Below are 16,657 nucleotides of genomic sequence, written 5' to 3' on the forward strand. Positions count from 1 at the left end.
GAACGCACCGGTCTCAAACTGGCCTCCTCTCCCGGGAGGACTGGCATCTTAGTCTCCGCCCCGGGGCGGTGTCATAGGAGCGTCCCAGGAGTCCCACTCGCCGCAGCTCCCGGCACCCGCGCGCACCGCTCGCTCCTTAGCCAAGCGTTCCGGAGCCCGCAATGGCCCTTTAAAAGGCAGAGTCTAGTCCAGAGGGGGCGGGCGGGGGGCACTGACCGCCGCCCGAGGCCCGGCCCCTCCTCCCTGCCCCTCCCTCGGTCCGTCCCTCCCTAGGTCCCCGCGTCGCTCGGCCGCTCGCTCGCTCGCCGGGCGCACGCTCCGCCTCCGTCAGTCGGCTCGGCTGTCTAGCGCGCGGCGTGGAGCCGAAGCCGGGGCCGGACGCGCGGCTAGGGGCTGGGGGCTGGGAGATCGGCTCCCGCCACCGGGCCGGGCCTGAGCCGCTATGGCCGAGATGGGCAGCAAGGGGGTGACGGCAGGGAAGATCGCTAGCAACGTGCAGAAGAAGCTCACGCGCGCGCAGGAGAAGGTGAGCAAGCCCGATCCCCGGCCTCCGCGCCGTCCGGGCCACCTGCCCCCCCTCCCCCCCCAGGGGCTGGTCCTCACCCGGGATCCGGCGCTGTCACCTCCGGACGACCGCTGCCGAGGGCCTTCGGGGGTCCATAGGCTGCGGCCGCCAGCGTTCTGGGCGCCTCTCGGGTCCGCGTCTTCTGTCTCCCCACCCCCAGCGGGGGCAGAAGAGGGCGCAGCTGTCCCCTCACCCCCCCCTCCCGCGGCTCCCCCCGCTCCCCCCACCCCCAGCTTTGTATCTTCTTCGTCTGTCTGCAGGGAAGAGGCGGCCCACGCTCTTCTCGGGGCGCGAGGTCCAGTAAATCCCGCCCTGGAGGCCGAGGGCCCGGAGGCTGGGAGGCGAGGTGGCGCCCCCAGCCCCCCGGCCCCACTCGGGCCACGCGGGCGGGGCCGGCGCTGGGGGGAGGGAGTCTGCCCCTTGTGTCCCAGGGCCTCTCTGCTCCGGGAATCCCGAGGCTGCCCCTCAGCCCTCGGGTGCCAGCGGGCTAGCTCCAGGCCCCTGGGCACTTCCTGAGCCCGCCGTTCCCTCCTCCCCAGCCGCCTCTCCACCTTCTGTCCCCGCCGGCCGAAGGAAGGATCGGGTTTCCTTTCCTGAGAGGTGCCCGAGGCCTGGACGCTCCGGCCCGGCCCCTGGGGAGCACAGCACTGCGCGCCCCTCGGGGAGGTGCCTTCGTCCGAGCCTGGGCTTCGCGTTTCCGGCGGCTGGGGAGGGAGTGGTGGCTCCGGCTTTGGGAGCCCACCACCTGGGTGGGGAGCTGGCCCGAAGGAGCTGGGGCCACACCGGGGGCGTGGAGGGCGCCGCAGGAAACCTGACCCCTCAGTGCCCAGAGCAACTGGCAGCAGGCGAAGGGGATGGAGCCAGGGCTTCCCCTGGCACCCTGACAGTGCAGGAAATGCAGTATTGGGGGGCGGGGGTCCGCACCCGTTCAGCTTTCTATCCCAAGCCACCTCTGGTTCATTGAATTGGATCACGCCAGCTGCTGACGCCACTTCCCCTGCCGACTCGGACTCTGAAATCTAGGATTGCAGAATCTGCTCCAGCCAGGGTGGTCCCCCAGTGCCCCCCAGCGGAGTCTGCCTTCTCTCCCACCCGACGCTCAGCCAAGAGTGGGAACTCGGGGACAGGCCGGCCTCCTCCAGCCAGTCTGTGGCTGTTTATAAACAATGACTTTTGCAGCTGAGACCTGCGGGTTCCCTAAGGATGCAGCCACGTGATGGGGGGGCAGGGGCTAGAGCTTCCTCAGCGCCTCCCCAAGAGTCCCGCTGCTCATCCTTGTAGTCCGCAAGCTAAGGAGATGGGTGGGTGTGCGTGGAGGTTAGGGCCCTCAGCCAAGCTCCAGAGCTGGCCGGCCCCAGCAGCTGTACACCCTTCCCACTGCCCCCACCCACTCCTGCCCCCGCGGGAGGAGGGATTAGAGCACCACAGATAGCTGGCTGGGGGCTGGGAAGACTTCAATAAGCGCTGGTGGTGGTGGAGGGGGGCAGATGCTGCTGCCCTTGCTTCCTCCCCCCACCCCCCTCCTGCCCAGGACTGGGTAATCCATCTAGGTGCCTGGAGCCGGCAGCTCTGGGCTAAGCCGACTTCCTGCTCCTCAGGGGCTGAGGAAGATGAATGGGAAGCAGAAGGTTAGCTGAGATGAGTTCCCTGCCCCCACTCCACTGATGTCCTACTCTTCTCTGGCTCCCCTTTGCTCTTTCGGTGTCCCCTTTGCCCTGGCTGCCTTGTCTCTGCATCAGCATCTTTCACTAATTTCAGGGGCAGTAGGCATGAGCTGTGTCCCCTCCTTGTAAGTGGCAGTACGTCATCACTGACCCCACTGAGCCGCCTCCCCTCCCTCTTCAGCTCCTGTTCCGTGGCATGGGCAGTTGGCTGACAGCTGGTCGGCCATGGACGCTGGCCTTGGCCAAGGGCTGGCCCTTCCCAAGCCTGGGCTGCAGGGGACTGGAGTTGTTTAGTGGTACTGCTGCTCTCTTCCCCTCTGACACTGGGTGCTGGTTAGGAGACCCTCCCGCATTGGAAGTCGGAGAGTAGCCTTCCTTCAGTCCCCTCCCCTGTTGGCCCTGCAGCAGTACCCCCTTCTGGGGAAGCCTGATGCCTCAACCCACACCAGCCTCTCCCCTTTGCCCTTCTGTGGTTCAGAGTCTGGTGCAGCATGGGTCAACGGCTGCCTCCCTAGCACCTTCTGGTGGTGTTCAGGACCCCGTCTAATTCACATTGCCAGTGGTCTCACAGGCACCCCTGCTCCCGCCTCGCCTCGGCCGAATCAATCAGTAATGGGGGCAATTCCAGTTGTGTTGCCATAGGAGGGCATTTCCTGACCAGGGACAAGTGGTAGCTTTGGTGCAGGGCCTGGATACTATCCCCATAGGTAGAAGGGCCTCATCTCTCCTTTTCTTCTTTCCCAGTTTCCCCTCTCAGCCCAAATATCCACCAGGACTCAGAGGGTGACAGTGTGGTCAAGGAAAGCTTACCCTCTGGTGTCTGTGGAGCCGGCTCTCCTGTGCCCCCAGCTTAGTGCGTCTCTCCATGGGTCTTGGCTTGGCATTACCCATCTCATCCTCCCTTGACCCAGGCATCACTGGTCTGGGTGCTCCCCCTGAGGGGAGGGCAGATCTGTGTGTGTACTCAGGCATTTACCTGGCCCCAGCAGGTGCAGAGTGACTGTTTATGGACAAACAAGGGCATTTGGGGGCTTGCTTGGCAGCCCTGGTGCAGGCCTGTGGGTGGGCTGATTTGTGCTGTGTTCTCTGCTTTCCCCCGTTCAGCAAACCCTGCCTTGGACATGTGCTGTGTGCCTGGCCCTGGGCCGAGCCCGGGGTGCAGTGGGGAGCGGGGTGTGGGTGGTTGTGACTGCTGTGGAGCTTACTGCTGTAAGGTCCCGGGGCCTTTGGCCATGAGGAGGCATAAGAGTATATTGGAAGGGTCACCAGGGTCTGAGCATGGCACTGCACTCCTCGTCTCCTAGCCCCTGGCTGCCCCCAGAGTGCTGGGGTACGGAGCGTGTGCCTGGAGCTTGGGCTCGGGGGCGTCATGAGGTCATCTTCCTATTGCGTTTGGCTTGTTGGACCCTCTGTGAATGACTTTATCCATTTTTGGGCCTCAGTAGGGTGGCTGGGCAGAGCCAATGTAGGGTGGAGCCTGGGTCAGATGACAGAGGATTAGAGGTTGGCCGGCTGGGCCCCTTGGGGGAGGGGTGGGTGGGGGAGAAGGGACAGCTGGGGTGGGGGTGGAATCTGGCCCGCTGGCCCCTGCGCCTGAGGCCCACTGCTTAGGAGTCCTCATGGAGGGAGGCCAGAGCTGGGCTGATGATGAGCACAAGGAAGAAGGCTCTGGCGGGAGGTGGGAGTGTGCACTCCTTCTGTCCCCCGTGGCAGGCCCTGAGCCTGCTGGGAGTGGGGAGGCCCAGCTGGGAGGGGGCAGGGCCCAGGGCTGGCAAGTTGGAGTAGATGCTCCCCAGAGGGAAGGTGCAATGGCAGTTATTTATAGGACCCTGACACATGGCCATGATGGCACCATGCTCGTCTAGTGGTCAAGGTCTCCTAACAAAGTAGCCGTATGGGCCTCAGCTGGAGCCAGGCCTGTACAACCAATCCTTACCCTCATGACAGCCTTAAGAGGAGCCACGCCACACGGAAGAGCAGGTGCCCTGGGAGGGGGGCCCATCTGGGTCTGCGGGAGGGCCTGTGAGGCACCAGGCTCCTCTCACCTCCCTGCTTCCCCAGGCCCCAGCCAAAAGTTGCTCCTCTCCCCCCACATTCTGCATTTCTCTTTCCTCATCTTGGTGTCCCTCTCTCTGTCCCTGGGTATCTGAGGACTCTTCCTGCCCCTCTCTTGTCTGTGCCCACACCCCACCCAGTGTCCCCTTTCCCTCAGCCTCTCTCTATCTCCCTGCTCTGTGTCTCTTTCCTCTGAGCTGGCACAAGGCCCTTGCCCCTCTCTACCCTCAGAGCAGCTTCTCCCTGAACCTGAATTATCGGTGCAGGTGGTTGTGGTTCACCTTGCCCGCTGGAGGGAAGGCTTCTGAGCCAGCCATCATTTCTGGTAGGGTGTCTATGGGGACTTGGGGGACATTTGGCTAAGGAATGTGGGCATGGAGAGGTTGGAAACATGGCCTCCAGAATTCCCCGAGCTCCAGTGTGCCCTTGGGGGAGAGGAGTCTCCACTCAGGTGAGTCTGCTGGCTCATGCCAGGGCTCAGGGTGAGGCAAAGGCTGTTTTACCCAGGGGCCTGCAGAGAAGGGTGTGCTTCCTGGGCTACATGGGGCCTGGAGAAGGTGTTCTGGGAGGGTCTATGTGGCCAAGGTGTTGGGTGAGAGTGAGGACAGGAGGCCACTAGTTCACTTAAAGAGAAGGGGCCCAGTGTGTTGGGAGTGGTGAGGGGTGGCTGGGTGGTAGATGTGGGCCAGATTTGATCAAGTCTTGTGGGGAAATCTGTGTATCTCTTGGATTCTCAGAGAAGCCGAGGTTTGAATGCTTCTCCTCCCTTCTTCGCAGATGACCCCGTCAGGGGCCCTCTTCCCACCTCCAATTTCAGGTCCCTGCCCCTGGACTAGGCAATCTTGATCCATCTTGTCCCTTACAAGCTGTGTGACTTGGACAACATGAAGAGAATGCTTCTGTCCCTCCCTCCTGCCTTAACTCAAGGCCAGGCCTTGCATAGTTCTGTTTCCATCAGGTTCTAGAATCCCTGGGTCCTACCCTCAGCATTAGGCCTCTTTCTTACCACAGGAGAAGAGACTACAAGGGCGCGTGGGAGAGACAACATGCATGGGCTTGGCAGGCAGGCAGTCCTCAGTTTCTGAGGCAGTCCTCAGTTTCCCTGTCTAGCTAGGACCTTGGGCAAGTTGCAGGACATTCATGTATAAAATGGGGCAATAATGGTTCCTCTGCACATATTCATTTTGGAGAGTAAAGCCTTGGACAGGGCCCAGCACAAGGCAAGTGCTCACTAAATGCCCACTCTGTGGGGCAGGGCAGTACAATGAAGCGACCCAGGAGCCCGCCGTCCCTGCCTAGGCCTGCTTCCCTGCGAGTGTCCATTTCAAGCCTCTATAGACAGCTAATCCCTGCTGAGCCCTTAGCTGATCAGGGCTTATGATGCCCCAGTGCCTGGGTGGTGGTGGTGGTGGTGGTGGTGGTGGTGGTGTGTGTATGTGTGTGTGTAGAGGGGCAGCCTACAGCAGGGGAGGGAATCAGACACTTCTGGAGTGAATCTTAACTCACCTTACGCATAAACTCGGTGGCTCTGGGTAAGTATCCCCCCTCTCTCTGGGCTTCCTCATTTTGGCCCTCAGTAAAGTAATGGGGGGTTGCTTATTTATTCCTCTATTCAAGCACCTACTAGGTGCTGGGCATTCTTCTAGGGACAGGGGATACAGGGCTGAACAAAACCATGCCCTACCCTCAGGGAGCTGAGCCATTAGGGAGGGCGGAGGGGTGGGGGGGAGATGGTAGAGAAGCAAGCAACTGTGCTGGCGGGTAGTGAACAGGACACCTCCTGTGAACAGGGCCCTTCACTTTTCCTCAGTGGAGTCTGATGAATGGGCTCAGCCTTTCCTGAGCATCCCTAGTACCCCTGCTGAGGACTCAGGTGGGGCTGTGAACGTGGGTGCTCACACAGTTCATGGGATTGGCCAGGGAGAGGCTGAGTGGAAGCTTCTGGTCTCCAGGTAAGAGGGCACCTGGGGGAGGAAGGCTTTCTGTTGGATGCCACTCTGGTATGTTGTGTTTTTCTACAGGCTCTTTGGCAAGTCTCCTTTTGGGATTAAAGGTACAAAGAAAAGGATGCCAATGCTAAAACCACTCAGCAGGGCACTGACAGAGGACAGGCCTGGACAGCTTCAGAGGCTGGGCAGGGGCTCTGGATGTAGGATGGGAAGACAAACGCAGGGGGACCCTGAAAGAGGAAGAGGGAGGCACCGAAGATAGCCCAGACTTGGGGGCAGGCTCTTGGAAGACTTTTTAGAAAGCTGAGTTTACAATGCTCTCCCCAGGCCTTGCTGCCTTTGGGTAAGTCTTGTTCACCTCTCTGAGCCTGTTTCCTCACCTGATATAGATGACATATGCCACGTAGCATGCTGTGCAGATTAAGTGGACAGATGTGAAGGGCAGGGCTCATCATTTCCCAGAGGAGCTGGTCTTGTGCGGTGGAAGGGGCCCTCTCATGGGAACTGGCTGGTACCTGGGACTCTTGGGGCCTCTCCAAAGAGACTGCCACTTCCCAAAGAGGCCACCCACTTGTGGACTGGGCAGCAAAGCTGGCTCCATGCTGAGGGCTGACAGGGGTCAGTGCTGGGCAGTTGAAAAGGGAAAGGCAGGCTCTTCTTGCTCCAAGGGAAGCCTTTGTCAAATATTAACTTAGTGATAACAGCCGTGGTTTATTGTGTACCTGCTGAGTGCCAGGTACTTGGTAAAAATTCTCATCCCACTGCAACCAGGTGAGGTCATGATGATTCCCATTGAGCAGATGAAGAAACTGAGCCTGAGCAGTGGTGTGACTTGCCCATGGGCTCTCCCAGTCAACTGTCTGGCTTACCACGTCTCTGGTGGAGCCATGCAAATGAGATATGAATCTCTAGTGACCCTTCCTGACCTCTCCTGATCAAGAAGGCCTTGTCTATTAGGGGAATCATTTGACAGGTTTGGGTCCCCAAGACCTTCTTCCTCCCCCATTAAAGGAGATTTGAGGGCCCTTGTCCCCCACTGGATCCTCACCTGAGTATGACCTTTACCCTTTTGAGATGTGTGGTGGGCTCTGGGGTGAGGGGATGGCCTGAGCTTTCCTGATGCAGAAACACAAGAGTTTCTGCAAGAAAATGAGGACAAAGGAGGCAATGTGGCGTGTATGTGAGTGTATGTGTTTTCCCAAATATAAAAGCTGCATCCAGTTCATTCAGTATAAAGAAACCATCTTTATTCTGAGAGTCTGTCTACTTTTGTTTATGTTGTTGCAACAGTGTTTCTTTTATGAAATGATGTTAATACTAGTTATTTTTTAATGTTCTTGGGGGAAGAAATAGTCATGCAACTGACCACACACACACACACCCTCTTTTCCTGGAGTGGAATCTAAAAGTCTGGGACCCACTGCCCTGGGGGAGCTTACTGCCCATCCCTGTGGACTGGCTGTGTGGAGTGGGAAGGCAGCTCTCCTGGGTCCAGGCTTGAGTCTGGCCCATGGTAGCCTGGGGCCAGCCTCCTAGAATATCTGCTCCCTGAGGGTGGGTGCTGCTTCCTGCGGTGGCTGTGGCTTCTCCCAGCTCAGCGCGCTGTGTGTGCTCACACGGATGCATGGATTCTTCAGGCAGGCCTGGCAGAGGCCCGGGAGATCCCCTGGGTTTTTGGGGTACAGGGTGGGTGGGGTAGGGCAGCTGGGGCTGTAGGATTTCAGGCCTTCAGAGAGCAGAGGAGGCCATAGTAAGAGCTGAGGGCTTGGAGTCGGATGGAGGGGGGCCCCTGCCCCCCTCCACAGGCCATTCGGAGGGACTCAGGCATCACTGCAAATACCATCTTCCACAGTAAAAGGGCCCAGGACTGTGGTGGAGCTTACCTGAGCCAGGGACTGCAGTGCTTGGGCCCAGAAACTGAGGTTCTCAGGAGTGGCAGGGGCCTTGCTGGGGAGCCCTGCCAGGCTTTAGGCCAGATGCCAGAGAGGCCTTGGCCTGAGCCCTCTGCCAGAGTCTTCTTCCAACCTGAGACAGCTTTGGGTGACAGAAATGCCAGGGATTGCTGACCTGGGGGCCTGCGTGGTTTGCTGGACCATGACTTCACTGTTAGGGCCAGTGAGAGGCTGCCCTCAGACCCATTTCCACCGTACTCTCTGCAGGCCTTCTTCCCTCCGCTTCCTGGACCTTACCTTCAACCCTGCTGCTCAGCAGATGGGGTGGGATTGGGGCCCCAGCGTGGGCCAAGAGTGGGAGTTGGAGCCTGGCTACAGACAGTGGCCTCAGGGTGCAGAGAGCCATGGTGCCCTGGGGGTGGGCATTTGTGCCTCCCATGCTGTGCCCAAGCCTGGGGCCACGGGCCAGCCCTCCCCTCCCCCCCCGCTGCCTCCACCGAAGGGTGGTGAGCGGCAGACATGCCCGCCTCTGCAGGGTGAGGGCCGCAGCGGCTCTGGGCTGAGCCCCCTGGGCTGGGCAGTGAGCGGGCAGCAACAGCCACCACAGGGAGGGACGTGTACCAGCTGGTGTGGGGCCAGGGCTCCGAGGCCTTCTGGGCCCCTGCAGGCCTCCCTGTCCTGGAGATGCCAGGGTGTCTTCTTAGGGATGTCCCTGCTGGCTCCTTGTTTCAGATGCCTCAACTTACATTGAATTAATTCTCTCAGGTTGGGATGACCTTATTTATTCTGGCTGTCATTCCCTTGTTTGTGGCTTGCCCATTGTGGGCCAGGATGCTGAGGTGCTGAGGGTACTGAGAGAGAATCTGCCCCTGTCCTCAAGGAGCTCCCAGAGCCCGTCACAGCACTGGGGAGAGATCGAGGCAAGGGTGCTGGTGCTAAAGAGCTTCACATCCAGCCTGGGCAGTCAAGGAAGTCTCCTCGGAGGAGGCACCTGAGCTGGGTTTGAAAGGCAGAGGAGGTGGGTTGTGGGGAGGGCAGGGACGTTTTTGGCGGACTATCCAGGGTGGCTGGAATGTGTGTGAGTGAGGGTGGTCGGGATGAGGCCCAAGACCGAAAGGATAGGTGGGGGAGAGCAGGCCCTGGAGGGCTGGGAGGGACCCCAGACCCCTGTGTGCCTCAGCCTGCTCCCCTTTCTTCCTCACATGTTGCCTGAGCCATTTGTCTGTTTGTCTGTCTTCCAGTCTGGGCTTAGCTGAGAACCTGGTGCGTCACTGTCTAGGGCCGAGGGAGCCCCTGGCTTTCTGAGGAAAAGGAGACCCACCCGGGGTGAGGGGGTGAGTCCTGAGTCCCCTGAGGGAATGACCTCAGGCTTGGCCAGGTTAGGATCCAGGTGTGCCCAGGAAGGCACAAGGGGGTCTGGGGTCGGGCTGCCATCCTGGAGTCTACCCTGTCAGGGCTGGGATCACAGCGGCTGAGTGATGTCTGTTTCCCAGGCTTGCTAGAAAGGCACAACATCCTATAGTCCCCACCCCACATGTGTACTGCTTCTTTGTTTTGGGGCCCCAAGGTGACACTGAGGGGGGGTGACACCACTAGGCTTGGAGAGCCTAACAGCTGGGAGGGGCCATCAGTGCATCAGTTCACCCCTCTTCCGGCACTCCTGTGTGCTCTGTCCTTCGTGGCCAGGCCACTGGTCAGATGCCCATGGGGGGCCGTCCCCTAGCTCCTGGGTCAGAGCAGGGGAGGGTCCTCAGAAGAGGAGGGTCCTCAGGGGAGGAGGGGTCATGCCAGCGGGTGGGGGCCTCTGGCTGTAAGTGCAGACTGCTGGGAGAGGCGTGGACAACAGGAACAGTAATGTCGGTAATGTTGTACGGATGGAGGCTCAGGGGGCAGCGCTGGCTGGTGAGGCACGTTGGGGTTTCCACTCAGGCCTGAGGCTGGAGGAGCCATCAGAGGCTGTGGGGCCGGAAGGGGGATCGGGTGACGGTAGAGCCTTTGTCAGACTGGCCCCTTTTCCAACAGCTGCTGCTACTTTCTTTGGACCCTTTGGTCAGCTCAGCCTCTCCCCAGGACTGTCGCCAACATGCCTGAGCCCTGGACGAGCCTGGGCCCGCTATTGGGCACCGGGGACAGACCTGGCACAGGAGACCTGGGCCGGGAGAGGCCCCTCAAGGGGACCCCCGCTCCCCACCCCCATCTGCCACGGCGCCGCTAGTCTCTGCTCTGGGATGGCATCCACTCTGCCAGGACATGTTAACTATCTTGGGGCCAGATCTAGGTGGTGTGTGGATGCAGGTGCTAACCCGGGGCCCCGGAACATTGGTAGCTGGGCAAGGACAGAGGACAGATCGAACCGGGGTTAAGAGGTGTGTGTGGGAGGATGGAGTGTGGCCCCAGTGACCACTTGCCTCCTCTGTGGTCCAGGGCAAGCTGCGCCCCTCTTTCCTCCTCTGTACATGGGAACAAGAGTTCCTACTCCCACCGGCTTGTGGATAGGGCCCAGGAGGAAGTGATGTGATCAATGCCTGGTCCCTGGTGGGTGCTGACACACAGGTTTTTTCCCAGGGAGCATCTTGGGGAAGCCCCTGAGAACCCACAGGTATGGACCATTCTGGCTTTTGTGTTTTGAGCTGTTTGTTTTGTATATGACAGGATTCTTGAAATTGAGCTGCGGTGTACCTTTTTTCCCTCTTTTTTCCTGTACTGGCTGAAAAAGCTTAATTGGGAGGGGGTGGTATCATCTCCTCCAGGAGGGAAGTCAGAGCCCCCTGAGCCAGAGCCCCGTTGAATGAGGTTGGGGAAGGACACATGGTTCCAGGTGGGCTGTGCTTTCAGGGACCAGATGCGGGGCATGGAGCGGGGGACAGAGGTGAGGGGTCTCCCATCATTCATTTACTCTGGGAGCCTGATGTGCAGCAGAAGAGCACAGGCTTGAGAGACCTGGCTTGAACCCTGGCTGGGCCTCCGAACCCCAGCGTGCCCATCTGGGAACTGAGAAACATGAGATCCTCTTATCAAGGGAGATAAGGTGAACTCTGCTCGTGGCAGAGCTGTGTCTCTGCTGGGTCCAGCTGGCTTTAGAGGGTTGGGGGGGGGGGGAATACAGTCTTCTTATCTCTGTGGCATTGTGTAATTCTATGAAGAACCCTCACACCCACCTTTTTTCATTTGATTCATTGTCTTGCTGACTGTGAGGTAGGCAGGACGGGATTATGGTTCCATTTGGCAGATGAGAGCACTGAGGCTCAGGGAAACCCTGGGATTTCCTCACTTCCAGCCATCAGACTTGGCCCTAGGTTGGCCTTTCCTAGGTGCTGCCCTTCCCATCCCTGAATCCAGGGCTAGGGAGAGACTTTTTTTTTTTTTTTAAAGTAATCTCCACACCTAAGGGGCTTGAGGTCAAGAGCTCTACCTACAGAGCCAGCCAGGTCAGCCAGGCTCCCCTAGGGGGAGACTATTGAAGTGCAAATGTGCATGCCTCTGTGTGTGTGTGTGTGTGTGTGTGTGTGTGTGTGTGTGTGTGTGTGTGTGATGGGGATGCTGACCCTCGGTTGCCCAGGTCAGCCAGGCTCCCCTAGGGGGAGACTATTGAAGTGCAAATGTGCATGCCTCTGTGTGTGTGTGTGTGTGTGTGTGTGTGTGGTGGGGATGCTGACCCTCCGTTGCCCCAGGAGGCTGGCACATCAGAGGAGAAGGTGAAGCTGCAGAGCTGGCCCTTCCCTGAGTCAGGGGTTTCCTCATAGCTTGGCATCCACCAACCAGCTCCATGAGGGAGGTGGGAACCTGGCTGCCCCCAGGAATCAAGGGACCCTAGAGGGTCAGATTTGGACAGAGCTGGCCTGATCTGCACTCCTCGGGAAGCCCAAAGGTAGAGGAGGAGCTGAGCACAGGCGCCATAGCTCCCACCTCCCACGAAGGAAGAGTTGGGGGATCCTGGGGCAGGGGACACTTAAGGATGAGCTAATGGCTGGGGGTGTGAGCTGAGTCCTGATCTGAAACGAGAAACAAAATCTACAATTAATTGGATGCATTTGCTGAACCTAGGACAGGATCCAAATACTGTTGTTTTTCTGAAATATAAACTAAGCCCGGGGGTTATGAATTTGCATCCCCTCCCCACCCCCACAAGGACAGTCTAGCAGTCTGTCCTGGCAGTGGGCTTGGCTGAGCTAGAATGTCACCACCTTCCCCAAGCTGACTGTCTGTGAGTCTGGAGGAGGCCACGACCAAGGCGGCCCCGGGCCCTTCCTGAGGACGTTGGGGGAGGCCCTGCCTTGGATCTGGTGGACCGGTGGGGGCCGCATCCTCATGTCTGATCCTGGCACTGCTGGCCCAGGGCGCTGCAGAAACTACCTTGAGGGAGAGCTGAGTCAGCACCGTGGGAAACCCATGGTCAGCAGCAGGGCAGAACCTGGTGCCTGCATTCCTGCTTTGTGCCACTGCACTCACAGGTCACCCTGCCCGTTGTGCACTCCAGGAGAGCTGGGGAGGCCGCCACCACATTCTGCAGCCAGCGCGGTGCTGCTCCTGAGCAATGCGGTAGAGAGAGAAGCCTCTAGGAGTCAGGCGCTCTCAGCACATCCTGAGACCCGGGATTCCAGCTCCTGTTCTCCTTCTCTTTTATCTGGGACTTGGGCCAGCTACTTAACCCTTCCTGCTTTGGTTTGCTCCTCCGTAGAATGGGGTAACCATCCTCCCCGCTAGACCCAGAGTCTTTGAGGGTGGAGGCTGGTCCCACGGTGAGTCTGTGACCCTGGCACCTGCACACAGTAGACACTTAATGCTAAGCGAGTTGGAGTGAGGCTCCAGCGCAGAAGCAGTGGTAAAGGTTTTACAAAGCACCTTATGCGGTGTGGCAAGGTCGAAGGCTCGGGTTCAAATCCCAGCTCTGTTCCTCTCAAGCCCTTGACCTTGGGCAAGTTACTTATCCCCTCTGAGCTTCAGTTTCCTCTTTGTGAGGATTAAATGGGAGAATGGTGTCTCCATTTCACACCAAGGACAGAAAGTTGGGGTGCCAGCTCACGGAGCCAGCTCTACTCTGGGGTGGGGGTGGCTGGGGTGCCTTAGGAGGGTGTGGGGTGTTCGACTGTGCCTTGGCACTTTGTGTGTGTCTTGTTGGGCCATCTTGGCCAAGTCTAGGCCAACCTTGGCCCACTGGTGGTGCAGGAGTCCAGGCCCAGCATGAAATCTAGATGGTGGGCCTGAGGCCTTCAAGGAGGAAGGAAGGAGGCATTGCTTGGAGAGGACCTCACGGGGGCGGGGGTGGGGCGCTGGGTGACAACATGCCCCCCCTCTTTCCTTCCCACCCTTTCAGCTCTCCCACTCTGATTTCCTCTCCCTGTAGGCAACAGAATCCCTCCCAGCTTATAGACAATCCAGAAGTGTCCAGAGCTGTAGCACAGGGTGGCCAGGGGCCAACCTTCAGAATCTGGGATCGGGTGTCCATCCCCAAGCCTTGCCCCACTGTGGTCTTTCCTGTGTGCCTCTTCTGGCCCCTTCCCATGATTTTTAAATTTTTTTTTTTTAAAAAGGATTGGTAACTCTGTCTGGCTGTTCAACTTTCCCTTTGTGTTGAATTGTGTTTCTCCTGGTAAGGAGGGCCCCAGGGGAGGAAGGGACAGGTGGGCATGAAACCCTCTCCAGCAGGCATAGAGGGTATTCTGGTGTTTGCTATGATTTTGGGGGGTCTTTGCCATCCCTCCCTGTCCTCACTGCCTCAGCCCTTCTGGAACCTTCGTGGGAGCTTGGATGTGTTGAGTGGAGGGATGCAGGCGAGATCCCTGGGGTCCCTCCTTAGTTGGTGAGACAGGGGTTCCAAGGCTGATGGTCTGCATGAGCCCCGGGAAGCCAAGTTGGACAGGTCTTTCACGGTCACCTGGTCCTCACTTCCCTCCTTTGGTTATAGAGGTAAGACTCTGAGACCTGAGAAGTGATGACATGCCCAGGTCTCTGTGGGCCCCACGTCATCCCCCTGAGCTGTCCCCGGCGCCAGCGAGGCCTCCAGCCCTCTGTTCCTGTGCACCGACCTCCTGTGTCTGCCGGGGCTTGGGGGGGGTGGTGCCTTCCCCCTCAGTCTGCCCCTTGCCCACCCATTGCTTTAACCTCCCCCCAGAAGCGCAGAAAAACAGGATGCAGGATCAGCAGAAGGAAGCCTGCAAAAGCCTGTCCTGGCCCCTGAATATTCATTCCATCTCCCAGGGGCAGGGGCAGCCATGTGACGTCCCCCAGTCTGTGGATGGTCCCACTTGCTTTCCTGACCCCAGCCTTCACTCTCCACCGGATTACTGGATTACCAGGTGGTCAAACACCCCTTCCCCTCCGGTCCCTTCTCAAATCTCCCCCTGCCTCCACTAGTGAAATGCAGTGGAACTAGTCTTCGTCTGCTGGGGAGCACTGAACTATCCAGTCCTCACCTGTTGATTCCCCATCTGTGAAGTTGGGGGTCCCTGTGGTGCCCTCACAGGTACTGGGGACTTGTGGACAGTCCAGGGCTGAGGCAGGGACGTCTTGAGCACGGCTTTGGGGCAGATGACGGCCTGGGAGTGAGCACAGGGACCGGGGTGAGGCCCCCCTCCCCACTGGCTGCTGGGCCATGTGTGGGTTGTCTGCACTTTGGTGGGCTGGACTGGGTGGGAGCTATTTAAAGGTGATTGTGGGCGTTGCTCCTTTGAATAACAAAAGTAACAATAACCGAAATAGTAGCAATAATGTGTTTGGAAAAAAATACCACATATCTTATCTCCTTTAAGTACTGTTTAATAGTTCCAATTTCACAGATGTGGACATGGAGGATTCCAACTGGTGAAATAAATGAATGACCTGTTTGCATATTTAGGTCGAACTTCTCTGATAGAAACAGACATATGCAAAGGGCTTAGGGCATCTGGAGGGGCAAGTGAGCCCCTGTGGATGGGGTGGAGTCAGGGAAGCCTGCCTGGAAGAGGTCATTTGAAAGGCCAGCATGGGCTGGCATCATTAAGGAAGAAGGGTCTCCTTGTGGAGCTTGTGGGCACCCAGGGCTGAACTTTCTTGGTCCCAATGCAGGTGGGTACTTGACCCTCTCTTCCCCTGGCCCTGGCTTTGTACCCTGCTGAGCTGTGGGCTGGGCCCATGCTTTGTTGCTCTTCCACACAGGCTGTTCCCCCACTGAGCTAAGGAAGCAGCCGATGAGGGTTCTGTGGGAGGCGGTGCACTGGAGGGGCAGAGTCCACCCCTCTGTCGATGGCCTAAGTCCTGGAGCCTGGGGCTGAGAATAGCACCCACACATGCATGGAGGGGACAGATGGGGTGGGTGGTGGCCCTGGGGGTGGTTGTGCTGACATCTCTGAACAGGTGGTGTGGGGTGTTGGGCCAAGGGTGGGGTCGTTCCTGCCCTCTGCAGGCCCCACGCAGCATGACAGGAGGCCCTGTGTCACTCAGATGCCCTGGCTGCGAGCCTTCTCTGGGCCTGTTCGTAGAGTGGGCTGTATCCCAGGTCCATGCCAGGAATGTCCAGGTGCATCAGGGCTACTAATGGTGGCTGCTGCTGGTCATAGCTGCTGTTTGGTTTCCACGGGATCTACCATTTTACCCTCTTACTACCAAAGGGGGCCAGGGTAAGGGGGTGGCGTGTAGGGTCCCTGCAGAGCCTTGGGGTAGAGGAGGCTGCTGAGGGGAGGTGGATTGGTGTTTGCCGTCCACCAGGAGTGCGTAAGCCTGAGTGAGTCACAGGGAGCAGGTGCGCTTGGTGGCAGGCACCAGGGAAGGCGTGTGTGGGCTGGGGGTGGGAGGGTGGGGCAGGGTGGGGACTAGGTGGGAGAGGCTGCCTGAACTTTCTGGCTTCGGTATAAGGCATCCCAGGTCAAGATAAGAGTAAAGGAATAGAAAGGATATCAGCCACCACTTTGTGCTGGGCCCTCTTACCTACTCAACCATTCTTCATCCTTAATCCTCCCCTTGAGGGAGAGGTCTTGGCTCCATTTTACTGATGAAGCTCAGGGCTCAGAAAGGGGTACTCCCTGCCCAGGGTTGCCCAGCCTGGGCCTGCTCCCTGAATCTTCTGTTGTGGGGCCTCTCATAGCAGAAGAGGTCCTGAGAGGGAGATGCTCCGCCCTCTCTCCTCTTCCCTTAGCAGCTTTTGCGACCAGACACCCTGAGCTGGACGTCCCAGAGCAGGAGTGGCTGAGGGGGGAAGTGGGCAGGGAATGGGGGGTTCAGGAGCCTGATAGTGGGGTCTGCCCTGGCCGCCCTGGGGTCCTGGCTGTTGTGTCCCCACCTCCCTCCCCGACATCTCTGGGCACCTCAGACTCACCACAACCCTCAGCTGTCCCTGTCTTGGGTGATGACTGCTCCTTCCCTCTTGTTGCTCAAATCCTGGAGTCTCCTTTGCTTCTCTCTGTCACCCCAAATTCAGCCACTTCTCACCATTTCCTGCCTTTGCCAAACCACCTTTAGCTCTACCTGGGCCATTGCAGACACCTTTTAAATGGGCTCCCTGCTTCACCCTGCTCTTGAGTCTGTCCCCACAGGGTAGCCTGGGTGTTCTAACACTGA

General features: G+C 58.8%; 1 protein-coding gene across 15 annotated transcripts in view; it reads left to right on the forward strand.

Moving 5' to 3' along the window:
• The first annotated feature begins 259 nt into the window (after positions 1-259).
• BIN1 (bridging integrator 1) overlaps positions 260-16,657 on the forward strand; it is a 55,642-nt gene continuing 39,244 nt past the window's right edge. For 2 of the 15 annotated variants that reach the window (XM_036092913.2, XM_036092912.2), the window contains exon 1: positions 272-526. In XM_036092913.2, coding sequence (XP_035948806.2) covers positions 443-526 — 84 coding nt within the window. In that variant the 5' untranslated portion in view covers positions 272-442. Of the gene's footprint in view, positions 527-16,657 lie in introns of all 15 variants that reach the window. The other 13 variants (XM_078070654.1, XM_078070658.1, XM_036092919.2 and 10 more) reach the window with 10 other exon arrangements.

The sequence above is a fragment of the Halichoerus grypus genome, chromosome 4 (genome assembly GCF_964656455.1).
Source record: "Halichoerus grypus chromosome 4, mHalGry1.hap1.1, whole genome shotgun sequence".
In the NCBI taxonomy this organism is placed as follows: domain Eukaryota; kingdom Metazoa; phylum Chordata; class Mammalia; order Carnivora; family Phocidae; genus Halichoerus; species Halichoerus grypus.